The sequence below is a fragment of the Rhea pennata genome, chromosome 22, assembly GCF_028389875.1.
Source record: "Rhea pennata isolate bPtePen1 chromosome 22, bPtePen1.pri, whole genome shotgun sequence".
NCBI lineage: Eukaryota > Metazoa > Chordata > Aves > Rheiformes > Rheidae > Rhea > Rhea pennata.
This window is the reverse complement of record NC_084684.1, coordinates 3,454,380-3,471,945: the sequence shown is the minus strand read 5'-3', so window position 1 is coordinate 3,471,945 and position 17,566 is coordinate 3,454,380. Positions and strand designations below refer to the sequence as shown.

The window sequence follows — 17,566 nt, the reverse complement described above, 5'->3', positions numbered from 1 at the left end:
CCGGAGCCACGAGACACGGGGCCGCTCTCGCGAGAGCGCGGCGCCCGGGGGCGCATGCGCACAAAGCGCCCCCGCCCCCCAGGCCCCGCGCGGCTGGCGGCGCCTGCGGGAGCCGCACCCCCACCCCGCGCGTGGGGAGCGGCCCCGCGCGTGGGGAGGCGCCTTCCTTACCGCGCCAGGTGCCTGGGGCGGGGCCGCGCCGCCCTCTCTGTGCCCCAGAGCTGCAGGCGAGGTGCGCAACGTCCTGGGGTAGTTTATTGGCACAAAAATATTCAAAGACGACATGGCATCTAGACACGGCTACGCCTCGTGGTATGTTGTGCATTTTGCTTTTAATATGTTTTATTCATAAATCATAGCCTTATCTCCACCCTCGTATTTAATAACCCTTAGTTTCTGCCCCTTAGGCTGAGCGTTACCTGTTCTCTCGTTATTTCCCAATAGTGCTTTTCAGTCCAGGCCCCGCGGGAAGCTCCCAAGCGTAGTTCAGTGGTGCCCGGCGTCCACACAGAGGCACCGTACTGCGCTCGGCTTCGATACCCTGATCCAGGCTGAAAGGCGACCCCTCCGCCAAAGTACGGTTTTCACGTTCCAGGCAAGAATCCAGTTTGAAAACAATGTAACAGGATGGTAAGATTCTTCTTTTCCTCTATTTCCAGCTCATCCCCAAACTTAAAGAAAGCCTCATTCACAAGTGCATCGAGGTCACTGCAGCCACACCTGCAGGACTGATCAGGGCAATAATTAATCTGCAAATGACTTAGTTCAGTAACATTGCAAAGTAAGTCAAAACCCGTATAGTTATTTTCAATGGATCACCAGTTCTCCAAAGACCAAGTGGAACCATAGACATCTGTAATACAATCAGTCTTCACTGTCCCGGAAACCCAAATCAAGCGTTGTGTTTTGGACAGCTTGTGTTTTTCCAACAGCAGCTATAAATTGGCTTAAACCAACTTTAATATACAATAACTCTTTTCATTTACAATTCAAAATATTTGACAAAGGCTGTATTTCAGTCCAACTTTCTGTTTGTGTTTGTAGAAGAGTAAGTTTGGAGTGCAAAAGCCTCCAGAATAAAAGGCTGTAGATACTTTGGAATCTTCTGTTACCAGAAAGGACACCTAAAGAAAACAAAGATATTGTAGTAGTGCTGTCTTGCATATACTTTTACAAAGACAATGCTGAGGAGGACTGAAATTCCCATACTGCCAAAGCACCTTTTAAAATATTTAGCATAGGAAATGTTGATTGGCAATCCCCATGCTTCTTTCTAGTTAACACAAGTAATGCTTAAAAACACCCAAAAGATCTATTTCCTTAAACATCATCCCAAGTTAGCTAAGTCTCAAAATGACAGATGCTTCTATGTTTACTTTAGAATGAATAGTTCCTCACTGTAACCAAAATCAGTGATGGACACACACCTAGAACACCTTATTGCAAATACTTAAACATTTGAACCTATACCAACTTACTTGCTTACAGTAAGGAGCCCTGTCACAGGCCTGCAAAATCTACCAGAGCAGATGCAACATTTGGTAAGGCTCACATACGTAGCTGCATACACCAGAAGCGACATTTTCCTTAGCTGTTCCCTGCTCAGATTATTAATTCCAGAATTTTGCAAGGTTAGCTTCATGACAAACTCACCATCCAATGTAGCACTGGCAGAGATTCTCATGAGAAGTAGCTTGCTTAATGAGCAATTCTACTTGTGTGGGTACATCCAGAGTTTCATCATGAGAGAAGTCTCGACCTTTAAGATTAAAGGAAGAAAAAACATTAAAGGAAGTTACAAGTCAACCAACATAGTGCTCATCAAATTTTATATTTATTTTATATAAATATAAAAACATGCTCACCAGTGAGTTTATCTCGAACCCTGTTGATAATTTGAATTGCCTTCTTATTCAGAGCTTCTGGCTTCACTAGACCATCTCCTACTAAAAGACAGAAGTAAGAAAAGAATTAAGACTTCATCTGAAAAATAAAAACATTTCACTCCCCCAAACCAATATGATTTCTGTCTTTTTTTTTTTTTTTTTTTTTTTTGCAGCTGAGAGCGTGCACACTACATTTCTTATTTATGCTGACAAGGAATTGATCTCAGGTAATTCTATCTCCATCATGATGAGGCTTTCTGATCTAAAAACAACTTCTGCATCGGTATAAAACTGATGTGATTCATAAAGAAACTTACTGAAGGAGTGGATGGATTCAGGCACTGTGGTCCCAGTTTTCTTATGGGCTGTCTCACCCAGTTCCACACTATCCAACATTTCTATTGAAAAAACACAGCAACATAAGGTGAAACTGAAAGGCAGGTAAAGTAACATTCCGTTGATAACACAAACAGAGCTGTTAATCTGCTCCTTTGAAAAGCATATTCAACTGTCACAAAGTATACTGCATGTCTTTACCACTAATGGAATGGGAGTGAATGGTTTTTTTTCTTGCTGACATACTGAAAGGCCTGATCCAACCTTCAGGAACATTTTGTGCAAAAATGTAACTGAAAGGTGTTTTGAAAAGATGTACAGTTAACCTAAAATAACAATCAAATAAGTATGTCAATTTACTGAACTCCCATATGAAACAGTCACTATTCTTCCGTCCAACAGCAAACAGTTAAGGTTCAATGTAATGCTCTTAACACTCATCCAGGTGACTAATTGCTAGATTTTGCATACTAATATTTATTAGCTCAGGAAATAACTATCACATATCATTTATTCTTTGGATTATACCAGTTTGTATGTGCTCCAAAAGAGTATTAGTGTAACTGTACTGTAAAGGCACATCTGTTTTTTGAGATGAAGTATGAACTTACTACTTAGAGTTAGACACTGAGTCTTAAAACCTAATAACAATAAACTGCATCTCTGTATATTTTTTAAGGAGGAAAAAAGACCAAAAATATTTTTACCAGTTTCATACAGTGCTAAATAAATGCAAATATTCATGAAATACACCATCTTTTATACTCACCTACTGACTGACTAGCTGAGTAGGAGTCTGTTCTCGTTCGTGAGCGCTTATTGCCTTTCGTATTTGCTGCAAGAAAATAAAGATTTGAAAAGACTGAGCTGGAGGTTCAGTATTTCATAGCAATATTCACAAACAATACAGGTTTGACCATCTTATTCTTTCTCCAAATTTTATTTCACATGAAACAGCTTTTTATCTCTAGATGATAGCTAATACTAAAACAATCCAAAAGACTTGGTTCATAGTTTTAGTTCAATGTCTGTATTTAAGAGCAAAAAGGTTTTAACCACTGTAGTAACTTCATATTGTGATTCCTAAAACATGATGTTTGCACAATCAGTGCTTGCAAATCTACAATTTAAACAGACTGACCTTAAATAGGCGATCGATTCCAGGCCTTTGCATTTCTTACACAAATACAATTTTAATCTGACTGACAACTCTCCTGCTATCACTGCTTTATCTGACAACTTACTGTCCATCAGCCTCCAGTTCAATAAGGGATCATATACAAAGGCTTCTAGCACAGCCATGACACTGTCCTTATGCTCGCGCAGGACCTCCATCACAGTGTGACAGGTGATTCTGTAATTACCATCTAGGCCCGTCACCTTCAGAAGAGAAAGAAGTGAATCAATCACACTGTTTCTTTCACTTTGCAGCTTCAACTCTAACATTCAGGGAGCAGGAAATGGCTTGTGCTTTGAACTGGAATTCACTTCCACTATGCTCTATTTATTAGGAGAACAAGACAGAGGTTCATTACAATTTAAGAGGCTCCTTCCTTCTGATTTACTGATGTACTGATTGGAGTAATGTGGATGTGACATCAAATAGATCACTGTAAAGTACCATGCTATGGTTTGTGTTTGGTTGATGCAAACCATCATTTAAAATGAGGAAACTATGGAAGGCCTGAGAAATTGGAGAAATTTCAATGGTGTGGGTTTTCCCCCTCGATCACTGCAATGTGGTTTTTTCCCCCTCCTCATCACTGCAATGTGGCTTTTCACAGTAATGTACTGTAAAAATGACAGGGGATATTTTAATTCACAGAAAATAAAGCTGAAATATTAAGATCTCTGCTTCTTGCAGAAATGGGGAGATCCAACCACAACAGAAAGTACAGGAAAAAAAAAAAAAAAAAAATCAATGCCATTTTCTCCAGGAACAATTCCCTTCATGTCAAAGAGGGGATACTTAACCTCCATAGCATTTGTCAGCATCCTTGTTAACCTAAATGGAATCTTCTCCGGGAACTTTTCTCTCGTCATTGCAACCTAAACACACAATGGTAGATGATTATTAAATTAATAGTTAACTTATTATTTAAGAATTTATAAGCACTGGGCTTTTTTTGCTACAACCTCAAAGGTTGTAAATACAAATATGAAATATGTCCCAGATGTATGTTCCTCAGTTTTCAGTAGCTTTTAGGAGAAGCTGGATAATTGACTTGGTAACACAAGGCAAATTCAATCCTGTGCTCATGCTGGTAGGCAGCCTATGTTACTTGACACTATCAGCAGCTTAGATTGCTCTAAGAAATTGTACAGAAAAGCGATGTTAGCACTTCTTTGCTTGCCCCATAGTAGTTAACTAATCCCCATGACACTCCTCTGAGATAAAGTACATACTAATTTGATTTTGTCTCTAGGCAAAGTGAAGCCCCAAAAAGAGCCAAAAGGCTTGCTCAGGATCACATTCCAACATCAGTTTGTCCTGGCTTGTAGATTGATTTCTGTTGCACCAGATGATGTGAAATATTGCAGAAATATACATCCAAACACAAAAATTTACCTCAAAACAATCCCCAAAGTCAATATGTAGGATCTTTCCGCTCAGTCTGTCTAACATCAGATTGGAAGGGTGTCTTTGATGAAGGAGTAGGAGAAAAGCCAGAGTGACAGATCATTAGAAAAACATAAATTGAATCACAGGTCTAGTCTGAAATGATATTTATCTTCATGAACAAGAACAAGCAGTGACAGCATGCCTGTCCAAGATCTTCAGTCTCAAGATGAACAGAACAGCTTCCTGACAGTGCATCTATCACATTATTTTTGTAATTACCTATCAGGAGTTACTAGAGATGTTTCTCGTCTTGGAAGACAATCAACTGAATCAGAGCCATTAGTACATTTCTTGGATTTGAACATTTCTTTTTTCAGTTAGAATAAAATTTTCTATTTGTTTTATGTTTCTTATTTTTTCCGATATAGAAAAACATAGTGAATTATGTTACAGGTGAAGTACTGCAAAACTGGATTACCAGAACAGAAGAGAATCAACTTTGAGTAGAAGAAACTAGGATATCATTATTCATGCTGACTTGGTCCAATTTTGATACAATTCAATATTCAAAGGCTTATACTTTCATTATAAAAACCTTTACATTTAGGAATAAAAAGCTGCTATTATGAAAACATTTGAGATCTTCATAAGAATTTTAGAAGTTATGAAGTTCTCTTGACAATAAACCATATACAAAAAAAACGCCTTGTTCATTTTACCATTTCTTCATTATTCACTCCATCTCATTTATGATGCCTACTTCCCTCCAGAACATGTCTGCATAGCAGATCAGAAAATGCATTGTATTAAACAATATTTAAAACCTTCATTAGTCATGCATCTAGACTAGTGTTTGGGCAGTATTTATGGAGACTTCACATGTCTGCGACAAATGCTATGAAGAAACATGGCACTAGGGTTTCTTGCCTCACAGAATAAATATCCATCAGGCAAAAAAAGTCTGGAAAAGTGTTTTTTTAACACATTTGGAGGAAGAAACAAAAGGACCTCTGCCATGCAATGCTTGCTGGATTTCTTTTTAAAAGCCTTCAATTATAACTTGTGGTTCTTGACCTAATTTTGTGTATATTAATTCCAAAATAGAAGAAACTCTTATTTGTGCTCAAAATGTACAAGACACATAAACCCTATATGCAGTGGTGAAAATAATGGTGGCGTAGTTAGGTCCTGAAAGACCTAAGATGGTATCATTACAACTCAGCAACATCCACAATAGAAGTTGAATAAGAACAAATCCAAGGAATGAACTCATAGGTATTCAGTCTCTGCTTGTATTCAAAAGAGAATTCCTGAATTCCACTTACCTGTCCCCAAGGCCCAGAATGTACCCAACCATTGACATTACAGCTAGTGAGCGAGTGTAATTAGTTCTTCTGTCAAACCACACCTACAAGTGAAGATAAAATAGAAAAAAGTAAAGCAAGCAGGGAAGAGTTGGCTTGCTTAACCTCTTTGTTTCTTAAGAACAATTCCCCAAAATACACAGAAGGGTACCTGCAACAAAGCCAGAAAGACATTTCATGTTTCAGTTTCTATTTTAAATTATATTATAACTAACTGGGTTTTGCATGAAGCCAAACTGTTACACATTTAGCTCAACACATACTATAGCCTAAGGGGAATCAAACAACCCTAGAATTAGGTGCCTAAGCTATTAAGAGGGAGTGATTTCAGATGCACTCTTCTTCCCATTGTATTGTATTGACTGATGTCAATAGCTCAGCACACCCATTGCTGCAAACATATTTAAGATCCTGTTCATCTCTCCCCATGCACAATGATCTTGTGCCATGAAGTGCACTCCGGCATCCAATGTGATCTAAGTCCTTTAGGGCTCCTTGGTGGATATGTATGCTTCAAGGATTAATTTGGAGTTTGTAACGTGCAGTTCACCCACCTCTCCCACATTCTACATAGAAGGTAGTTGCACATTATGCTGATTGCCAAACATAAGCCATTACATGTTTCAAACTCACCTCTGAGCTTGGACTTTTCAACCAGAGCAGTTTGGCAAGGTCATCGCCAGCTGTGTTATTGACAGCATGTTCAAATACTTCTACTTTCTGCATCAAGGTCAGGTGGTCGTAATCTGGAGCCATCTATAATTGAGAAGTGAAACTCATCAGCTAAAAACCCTCCTATAATCCCTGGTTGTAATATGAGAAACACAATAATTGCAAATAATTTAACGATAAATTTGGTATGAAATTATTATTTGCAGACTGATAGTATGTTCCCAACAAATGCATAAAGATTACTAGTCAGCAGTGAGGAATTCATTTGAAATGTGATAGCAAATGATTCAGCATCCACAGAATATTTCATTGGCATACGTAATTAAAATACTGCTGAGGTAAATATGTTCTGAAGACAGTTTCCAAACAAGTCTGAGTTGGCACACCCTTTCCTTATTGCCAGGGAATTCCAAATTTTCTAGTGGTATTCAGTTTCTTCAGTCTGTCCAATTTTTGGCCTTGCTGCTTAGACATGTTTGTAAATGCCAGCAGCACGACACCTTGTATGATGCAAACTATATTCATGCAAAACTCCAAACACATTTTAGTTACCAGATAGTAACAATTTGTGGCCAATGCTAAAATAGGAAAGGAGAAACAAAAACTTATGTCCAATTTTATCCTTTTGTAGTACTTTAGAATCTTCATCTAATGCTCTTCTATTTATTACTGGTACCAATAATCATCAGAAAATAGGTAAAGGGAGAAGAGCCTGTGCACCACTGTTCTTCAGTAAGCACTGGAGTGCTAAAAGGTTATAGTAAAAAAATTCTGCAAGCTTTGCCCTTTACCCTCAGCATGATGCGATGTTCTATATTGAGCAGGATCTTTTTCTTCTCTCTGTAATCTCGGATGAGTGCATGCAGTGTGTCACAGTGGGGGACCCAACCAATCAAGCCTGAATTTGTAGACAGTGGAATAACAGCATATCTCTGGATGCTACAAGAAAAATGGAGAATCAGAGCTCAAATTGTTGTGTTATAAATTATTACGTCTCAAAATGCTTAAACCAACTACCACTAAAATCTGAATCTGATCCAAATAGTCTTTTCAGCAGTTGCCTTGTTTTCCTTTTCTTCAAATAGAGCAGGAACATCCATCTGGATAGACTGTCATCAGATACTCTTAAGGACATATTCTTGAAGCTTATGCAGTGTTCACTGAAAGACTGCTTTTAGAAGATGCTCGTTAGGTCACCCGCAATGATTTATAATTTGCGCAAGGCATTTGATGTATTTGTGCTTGAAACACATCGTACACAGACTATTCATCATGTGACTATATTGGGACCATAATAAGAAATCCTTGACAAGAAGTCACGATTTCACAGAATATGCACCTCCTGAAAGGAGGATTATCATCTATGGTACAACGTCAGTGCAGCAGCTGCTAGGGCCAGTAAGCCAGGAAGACTGTTAATATGGTTGGTTGTCAGGCTCTTAGGCCAGTACATGAACTACCTTAAAAATAGAAGTTCTCAAAGACTATGACAATTCATTACATGGGACTTGAATTAAAAAAAAAAAAAAAAAAAAAAAAAAGCATTCATGATACTCAGATATAAATGAAATGTATCCTGAAGAGGTTTTGTTTTTCTTAAAAAACAAAAAACACAAAAACAAAACACCCTTTGTGCCAAGATGCTCCTATTCCTCACAAACCAGCTGGTTGTGCTGAGGGTTACTCAGAAGCCACATCAACATAGAACATCATTTCATCATTTTTGCACAAGCAGGTTCAATGATTACATCAGTCCCACATACCTGAGGTTTTTACGAAGAGAAGTTGGATCATTTGCTAGCAGAGTGTTAACCAATCCAAAAAGCTGCATCACTCTTTCATCTTGGCGAAGGTCCTCATGACCTTTAAGAAGGAATACAAACTCATGCCCATTGCTTCCTGCAAAAGAATTTAAAGGAAGAAAATTCGTGCCTGCTGAACTACAGATAAGTAAATATACAGACATTCAAGAATCAGAAAGCACAGCAGTCAGACTAAATGGACTATCATAAAAATGCTTTATTGCAAAAGAAAAGTTGGAGAAGTTTTACCTCATAAATATGCAGTTTGAGCTAAAAGCAAGAACTGTTTAAGTACTAGAATAGCAAAGTGAAAACTGGCATCTTTTACCCATTAACGTTAATTTCCTGGGCCGCTGCTTGGAGGTGATGACCTGCAGTGAGGGTGCAATGGACTGAATGCGGATGATGGGCTGGTTGGGATCGTAGGTGCCTGGTACTGCCAGTTCCAGATCTCGGCACATTAAGAGTTTTGGTGACACATATTGTAGTTCCAAAGAAGTGAGCTATCAACAGCAAAAGAAACATAGCCCCCCAGCATTTCAGTTAAATCTCACCGAAATATCTGAGGCGTTCATACTGTAGAAGGGGCCTAAGACAGTTCACAGTCAGCCGTCAATACTTCACCTGCTTGCAGGAAGTGCACCTCAAACAAAGTGCAGATTCAGATTTTAGTGGTAGTTGGTTTAAGCATTTTGAAATGCAATAATTTATAACACAACAATCTGAGCTTCTGAATAAATCATAAGCAGGTATTTCCAGAACACCAAATTTGAATATTTTAAATAAGCAGAAAATGAAATAGAAATGGGTATTGACAGCTTACACTGTAAGACCCACAACAGAACTGTACTTCTCCCCCAACCTGAGGCAGCTGCTTTGAGATACGCCTGAACACATGGTAATACAGATCCCAAGCCTGCGTCAGGTCTTTGACATTTCCTGATTTCATGTACTTCCTGCACCATTCCTGAGCTTCCATTAGATCTCTGCCATAGGCCTAGGGAAGAAAAGAGAGAGAAAAAAAATAAATAACAAACCACACACATTTCTACAGACAATAGTGGAACAGGCAGAGATCACTTGACATCTACATAGAGCATGATGGTCTATGTTCAAATTGCATTACAAGTATTTGATTCCATATTTTTATAGCATCTCAATTAAGAGTCCAGGAATTTCTGGCTCCAAGACCTGCACTGAGTTTATTGGGCTACATTACAAAGTGGCTTCATGATCACAGACAGCAGGAAGCATAGAATCACCCTTTAACAGTACACTTGCCAACTCAAAAGAATTCATTTTGCCAGCTTGAGAGATACCATCTTTACTATCTGTGCTGGTAGCTACTGTGAAGCAAGTGGACTTGCTGCAAAGCAGTTTTGTGTTTTCCAGGTCCCACATGACATGTAGCTGACATAAGACTTTAGGGCTGTGTGTACTATTATGCTCATATAGTACTGAAGTCACCCAAAAGTATACAGATTCAGAGACAAATATCGGTAATGAAATCTCAGCAAATGTAATTAGTCCCAAGAGCTTCACTCTTTGTGTTAGGTTGTAATTCCTTGGAACACAGCTGGGAAAGGCAGCTGTCCTGCCTGCTTTTGAGAGCAAAGAGAAGGTCTCGCTCTCAGCCATTTGCCAATACCTGATTGAAGGATGTCTCTTTTAAAGTCTGAGGCCCACGCTCCATCATTGCGTGAAGTGGTTCCAGCACCTCAAACATTCCCTTCACATTCCTTTCTCCAAAGTACAGACGAGACGCTTCTTCCAAACCTTCATGCCACATCTCATGCCATAGGATGGCTACACGGATTAGCTCTTCACTCACCTGTTTTAAAGACAGGAAAAAGATTAAATATTGAAAGAAAAATGCAATGACTGACGTAATTTTTATTGACATAAAAATGCAAAATTACCTTCTTCAAAGATTATGAAATATTTCTTACTGACCACTAGAGGGAGCTATAAAAACTTCCCCAATTGCAGTATACATTTTTCTGCAAAAACCTGACCAGATTTTTCACACATTATTTGTTGCCTTTGAAATTGTACACATATTTGCATAACTTGGCCTGAAAATATTACTTTTCGTTCATTCATAAAATCTTTAGCAATTGAATTACTTTATCCACGTTACGCACGGTAAGGTTTGTTTCCACTTCTCATTAAGCAAAAATTTCTCTTTGTGGAATAATGTTCTTCCCTAAATTTATTCAAAGGGGACGCTACAACTGAGTGACTGTTATTTCCTTTTTATATAAAGGATTTTCTTAAAATTATATACTGTAGTACTATAACGTCTTTCGAAAACAAGAATACAAAATAATTAATTATACTTCAACAAAAATTAACATTGATCAGTCATTTCCAGGTTAGTGAGGGGGGGTTGTCTATGAAGACCACAATCTCAGTATACCTGTGATACTTCATCCCTGAAATGCAATACACCTTACAGTAGACAAGAACTCACCATCATGGCCTGCTGCACCAGCGTGTTACTGTGCTCACACATGTTTTTCAAGATCTTATTTGCAGCATTGTGACGTGCAGTAGTTGTGGATTTAGAGGCCACAGTTAAAGGGTAAATCAAAGCCTACAGTGACATCAAACAATAACATTTTAGAACCATGCAGGAAAGCTACATAAATTGAAAGACCAGCAAAATATTAATAAGTGGCAGTCTTAGGGCAGGACAAGAGAAAGCAAGCCTGCTTCTTGAAAGAGCTGACACGAGTTTGCTATTTGAATTACAATCTGAAAAGGTCATTAGATCTTCATTTGCTGAGTAGCTAAATAACTTTAAAAGCTGATGTCAAATGGGAACAACAAAGCTCTCTAGCCTGCTGTGATTTTCCCCATAATGGGAAGAAATTCAGATAAAATATCTGTGAAGTAGTTGCTGCCTCTTAGCAGTTAATGAGCTTAGACTTAAAAAGGTGATTTTTGCTCTCCAGTTTCTTAGTAGAAAACTGCGTGGCTCACCTAACCCTCCTGTCCATCTTTTCTTTATCTCAGCCCTGTTCGCAGGAAATAGTCCCTATCTCCCCTTGCTACAACTTTCACTGCAATGACAGTGACCATACACCGCATGTATGGTAGGTGAAACAGAACATAAAGGAAATGCCTTAATTGTCTAGGAGTTGATGGACAACCTCTAAGCCAAAGATTACCTGGGGATGATACCGTCCAATATCCGTGAGGAGCTGGTGAATAAGACGTCCTACTAAAGGTCGAGGGGTGTCAATTCTTGCAATGAGCTGAGGGATAACCTAATAGAAAGGATAAATAAGAAAAATAAATATCCTAGTCATCTCATGTTTGGAACTCACAAGCTGCTCTGCTCTCTGCTAGAGACCTCACAGTCTCTAAAGACGACAGAAAGACCCATAATTCATTTTTGAAATTGTCAGAGGATAACCTAGCAAAGTTCCAAGGAGTGTCAGAAACACAGACCAGGGGGGTGAAAGGACACACATAATATGCAAAACCACTACAGGATCTTCTGCATCTTGAATGGAAGATGTAACCCTCAAAGTAATTAAGCTATTTCTACAAGACTCATTTGTCAAAGTAATCTTGAAATAGACTCACAATCTGAATTACATTAGAGTAGCAAAGTGATGTTTTATGTGGTATACATATCATCTCTAATTTTAAAATCTTTACACTCTCATTCATATGCAATAATGGCACATAAATTGCAGAAATGCATGAAAGAGTGCTACTACTGTTTCTGTTTAAGATGTTTGTTAAATAAGTTACAAATCGTACTGCTAATACACTGCTCTCCTCACTCACCTACAGAGGATTACTTGGCAAAGGATCATTATGGATACTACAGATTCCCAAGCTCCCTTGAGAAAGTAGAACTGGGAGCTGTGCTAGACCTCTGTGTTCCTTACCTGCAGCCAAGTATCTATTTGGATTGCCTTGACTCCTTCAACCAAAGCCTCATTTACATCAGGCCAGTGACCATAGTCAAACCACAGAGTAAGGACCCTGAAAAAAAGAAGAAAAACATTCAGGAATAAAACAAAACATTCCAGTCAAGTATCTTCACATCCATTAACAACAGACTTTTTCCAAGAACCAAGAAACACAGGATAAGAGTATAGGAACATAAACTACCTTGGACCGAATATTTAGCATTCATTCAGTTTAGCAACAAAATAAAAGAGAATAGAAATGGGTTACACCTCACTTTAAAGCATGAACTTAGAGCACATCCCTTTATCAACTACATTTTATTTACTATGTGCTATATTTTATACCTTAGTGTGTCCTGTAGGTTGTTTCCTCGAGACAGAGATATGGATCGGAAGAAACCTTGGACAGCAGGGACTGTGTACATCAAGAGGGTCTTGGACAAATCCTTTTGGAATGAAAATTGCTGCATTAGCTCTACACAGGGCTATCCTTTATATGAAACCTGAACTAGGTAAGGGGGAGGAGGGAGAACTATGCAGAAACAGAGATTTAATTCACACTATGATTGACTTCTGTTCACGTTCTTTGTAAGACTTCATATTTTGCTTGACTGTACACATATCTCTCAGCCTGGCAGGAACACAGAAGTCTTACCATGCTTCAACTGGCAAAAAACAGGGACAGCAAGCAAGACTAAAAGCTACAATCCTTCCAGAGCTGGCAAGCAGAAGACAGATTCCTGAGAAAGTGTTCTATTGTGAAGTGCTTAGACAGGAAAATTTGTTACTGCACATCGTATCACCTATGATAACTCTCTATAACTTTACTCTTAGTTCCCAGCTAATCTATGGTCATTTTCATTAGTTAAGTCCTCTTGTCTTACGACTAAGTTAATCTGAAACTCCTCACTCTTGCTGTAAGCTACCAGCATAGATACAGACAACTTCCAAATCTCAAACACACGTAGTAGCTTGTTCTTCACCGTAACCTTTTCCTGAGAGTGAGCAATAAGTACTGATCTCAAATTAAACAGAGAAGAATGGTACCTCAGTGACTTTTTTCTGCACTGGAGATGGGATAGGGCTGTTCTCTGTGCTTTCTGCCTCACTTTCACTGTTGCTGCCCTCTGTGTTGGCACTGGTGATGCTGGCTCCACTGGCATGACGCAGTTTCTTCTTCTCATCTCTGGCCTGGTTCTGATGTTTGTAATGAAGCACAGCTTCAAAGTTCATCACTGCCCATGCATGCCAGGCCTGCCAAAAGAAGAGAACTTCAACAAAAATCAGAGGAAAGATGAATCTTTTCTGCAACCTGTACTGTCTAATGATTAGAGATGTAGTCCCAACTTCTCAAAGTCCATGGATAACGGTAGCAACTAATGCCCTGCAGACACCACAATGCTTTGTTCTCTCTATCAACTGTAGTTTTAATTTCTTATTAACTTGAACAACATCATGACAAATACTTGGCCAACAACTCCATGTTGGATATTGTGGCATCAAAAGAGCTCTGTAGCAAAATTTATGTCACACTGCATTCCCACATTTCTTAATTTTTCAAAATTTAAAATGAAGAAGGACTAGAGGAGGCTTAAGAGGATGAGATGAGGGAGAAGGTTGCCCCAGAAAAGATCTAGCATCAAATACTAATTTAGAACCCTTAAGTAAAAGGCTTTTTGGAGAGTTAGTGACAAGACTCTTCCTAGTTCAATACACTTAGCAAAAACAGGTTAAAATGTTTCTATTTAGATTACCCTTTCTTCTTCATTGTTAGCTGACAGGAGAGAAAGTCCCAAATACAAGACTAGCAACTGATCTGTGGTCTTTATACTGGTCAGATAAAATTCTGAATAACAGTCATGATTGCTATGGGCTGCCTTCTTGGTTTCTAACCCTACTCACAGTAACAATGCAGTTACAGGCCATCTCCCTATCAACAACTTCCTTTCCTGTATTATGGAGTGTGGTCATATTACTGATCTCCTTGCAACTGTGCCTTAAACTTCTCCTTACTGACCTTGTACCAGTTGCGGTCATGCTCTGTTGCAGCACTGTAGTATTGCAAAACTTTGGGGATTGTGCTCTCATTGATGCCTTGGAGATTCAGCTGCCACTCACCCAGTTTCAGGAAACACCTGGTTAAGCAAAAGGATTATTGACTCTCAGAGAGAACGTAGGATGAAAATTAAGATTTCTGGACTGAGAGGCAGACTTCTTAGGCAAAATCTGAAAGATATTCTGTGTGGTAAACACCCTCTGTAAGCCTCTTCTGCAGACAGGCAGCATACGTGGTACCTTCAACAGATAAAAGTTCAAAAAGCCTACATTCTGTGAGAAGCAAACTGGCTAACGGTTTCGCTTTTAGAGGATGGAGTAGGGATCAAACTTTGCTCCCCCTTTATATCTATTATAAAATGGATTTAAGAAGTTAACAGGGGCATAAAAGGACTTGACTGATAAAATGCACACAACCCATGTGCTGGCTAGCTATACTTATCACCATATGAACTAGCCTTCTGGAGAAAACACACTGTGACAACCAGCCAGTGGAAACACAGCAAAACTGCTTTTGGGCCAAGCCAGAACCTCATTAAGTCATCCCCTCCCTGAGGAAAGAAAAACAAAGCATTTTCACTGCAGCAGGGTGGGGCTGTGAAAAGCCTAATACTTCACTCTCTCAGCAGGTTTTAAATACCACAATTGCACATCTGTCCTTTCTACATTTTGCTGTTTCCAACAAGCCTTGTGCAAGAAAAATTTTATGCATAACTCATCACTAATCTGCCTTCCAAGATAGTCACTATGGAAAAAAAAATGATAGCTGTTACCAGGTTCCCAGTCTCATAAAAGAGAATGAGATGCATGGCTCTCTTTAAAAACTCCCTTCAGCAATAAACACTGTGCAATTTCTTATTTAAATGGGAGATGACAGAATCAATAAGGCACCTCGAAATATGTGGAAGAAAATGGAGATTATTAGATGTATTTTTAATGCAACAATATTTTAAGAGACTATCACATGCTGGGTACCCATTGCCTGAGGCACTGCTGTTGTACTGAGGGCACCAGCTGCCAAGTACAGATACGCCAGGCATAATAGAAATGCTCTTTTCCTACTGAGTGGATCCCCTGAAAACCAAAGGAATAGTCATGCTGGGAGCTCTACCTTCTGCCAATGAGCCACAGTGCAGGAAAAAAACAACCAGCTGCCAGTGACAAATACAAGCTTGTTTACAATGATTTGTCACTATAACATTTACTGAAATCATAAATAGATAACGATGTAATACCAAACTGCTCTCTACCAACTAGACGAGAAATATTCTGTTCCTCCCAAAGTGGAGGTTTTGTCTGAAATACTTGATCTGCACAGACCCTGCAACCCCAGGAAGGACATCAAGTGTTTCCATACAGGTAAAGGGTCTCCAAGGACCAAATGCTGACCGTGCCATGAGCTTGTGGAGTTCCTGCTTGTGCTGCTGGTCTTCAGTCGCAATAGCATGCTGTGCCTGTTGCTGCATTGTCTGCACGAAGTGCTGCATGTGCTGGAAAGCATCAATCTGTAATTGGACGATGACAATGGTAAGGACTGTGGGGGTTAAATAACTTCACAAGAGAGGAAGACAATGTGGAAATAAATTTTCACAGAAAGTAAAAACTATACTTTTCTTTCAAAGCCTTTTAACTGCTTACATCCTTCTAAAATCAGGTCATAGGCCTGTTCTGTAGCACCAAATAAAGAGGTTAGAGATTCTTAAATTAACACCTTATAAATCTGGACACTGAATTGCTACACTGAGGAATTAATAAATGTATCCTTTGATGGCTCAGCTTCATGTCATACATGTAGTCAAAAAGATGAGCAACCATAACACAAGGTAACATTGCGCTTTGATGCACAAGAGCCCAGCTCTGGAAAAACGGCAAGGTAAATTGTATGAGAAGAAACCTTCAGCGGCAGAGAAGGTCCCAGTACTGCTCACACAAAGTGAGATTTGACTTGCAATTGAACATATACATTGAAGGAAGTCCAGCAATCCCAACAATCTAACAAATGTTCATAATTTACAAACTGCCCCTGACCAGGTCAGTACCATAATAGACAGGATCACAGACCCCTAGAAGCTCGTCTATAATAAGCTACCATTTGAGAAAACCAATTTGAGAAAATACTAACTGAAAACCCACAGCTCCCTGAGCTTCCCTCCTAACTCCTGAGCTTTGTCTAGGCTTACAATGCACACCAAGGGATGTAAACTTTGAGGTGTTTCAACAAATGAAAATCTAGATTTCTCCTAATATTGTTTAAGTACAACTGTACATTGCTCCTTTGCCAGTAGGTTACACAGACAGTAATGCTAAAGCAACTTGCACCACCAAATTTGGGGAGAAGACTCTCTGAAATTTTCTTGAAAGAATTAAGGAGTAAGAAAAGCTAAAGTTAAAAGCTTAGCAAAAGAAGTGTGTACGCCTCACTAGAAGCGATTAGAGTAAAGCCTTTGTGAACCGCAAGGTCATTTCAGGTCAGAAACTGCACAGTGTGTTTCTAGGAGTCCAATTTACTTCTGTTCCATTTAGAGAAATGAGCTATTTCAGAGAGAAAGGGGGAGAGAGAAGAATCACCTAAATTGGAATGACTCATCTGTCCAGTTCAAATGTCAGCATGGAGTCAGCCATCAGGAAAAAGTTTTTCAGCCCAGGGCAAAATAAATGAAACAATCACTCTAACATTCATGGGGGCATTCCACAGCTAGTAACCTGGATCAGTCAGGTGAACACACCCAGTTACATAAAACGCTCATCTACATATATCGCTAGGTATAGATGAATATTCTTTATCTAATACAAAATAGGACATAGGGATACATCCAATCATGCAGTGCATGCAGTGGTTCCGGTACCAACACAGGAGAGTGCCATACAGATACATCCCATGTTTGCTATGAATAGGTTACTCTCACTCCAGACTGCAGATTTCACTGCACCCTCACATAGCTTCTTCTGCCATAAAGTT

General features: G+C 39.2%; 1 protein-coding gene and 1 long non-coding RNA gene across 8 annotated transcripts in view; one reads left to right on the top strand and one right to left on the bottom strand.

Moving 5' to 3' along the window:
* Positions 1-85: 85 nt before the first annotated feature.
* On the top strand, positions 86-16,375 carry LOC134150085 (uncharacterized). 2 transcript variants are annotated; one of them, XR_009960590.1, is made up of 4 exons: positions 86-312; positions 445-630; positions 2,060-2,113; positions 12,903-16,375. It is a non-coding gene; the product is annotated as an uncharacterized LOC134150085 (long non-coding RNA). The 2 variants fall into 2 exon arrangements; XR_009960589.1 differs by lacking the exon at positions 12,903-16,375 and adding an exon at positions 5,239-5,844.
* Positions 314-17,566, bottom strand: part of MTOR (mechanistic target of rapamycin kinase) — a 67,400-nt gene continuing 50,147 nt past the window's right edge. For 5 of the 6 annotated variants that reach the window (XM_062593613.1, XM_062593615.1, XM_062593616.1 and 2 more), the window contains 22 exons: positions 15,997-16,112; positions 14,570-14,687; positions 13,600-13,806; positions 12,898-12,998; positions 12,529-12,625; positions 11,797-11,895; positions 11,097-11,219; positions 10,272-10,454; positions 9,486-9,620; positions 8,952-9,126; positions 8,585-8,720; positions 7,613-7,760; positions 6,783-6,905; positions 6,111-6,193; positions 4,792-4,864; positions 4,197-4,271; positions 3,467-3,602; positions 2,992-3,057; positions 2,204-2,284; positions 1,866-1,946; positions 1,654-1,759; positions 314-1,124 (listed from right to left, as the gene is read on the bottom strand). In XM_062593613.1, the coding sequence (XP_062449597.1) occupies positions 1,109-1,124; positions 1,654-1,759; positions 1,866-1,946; positions 2,204-2,284; positions 2,992-3,057; positions 3,467-3,602; positions 4,197-4,271; positions 4,792-4,864; positions 6,111-6,193; positions 6,783-6,905; positions 7,613-7,760; positions 8,585-8,720; positions 8,952-9,126; positions 9,486-9,620; positions 10,272-10,454; positions 11,097-11,219; positions 11,797-11,895; positions 12,529-12,625; positions 12,898-12,998; positions 13,600-13,806; positions 14,570-14,687; positions 15,997-16,112 (2,478 nt within the window). In that variant the 3' untranslated portion in view covers positions 314-1,108. Of the gene's footprint in view, positions 1,125-1,653; positions 1,760-1,865; positions 1,947-2,203; positions 2,285-2,991; positions 3,058-3,466; positions 3,603-4,196; positions 4,272-4,791; positions 4,865-6,110; positions 6,194-6,782; positions 6,906-7,612; positions 7,761-8,584; positions 8,721-8,951; positions 9,127-9,485; positions 9,621-10,271; positions 10,455-11,096; positions 11,220-11,796; positions 11,896-12,528; positions 12,626-12,897; positions 12,999-13,599; positions 13,807-14,569; positions 14,688-15,996; positions 16,113-17,566 lie in introns of those variants that run through there. The other variant, XR_009960588.1, reaches the window with a different exon arrangement.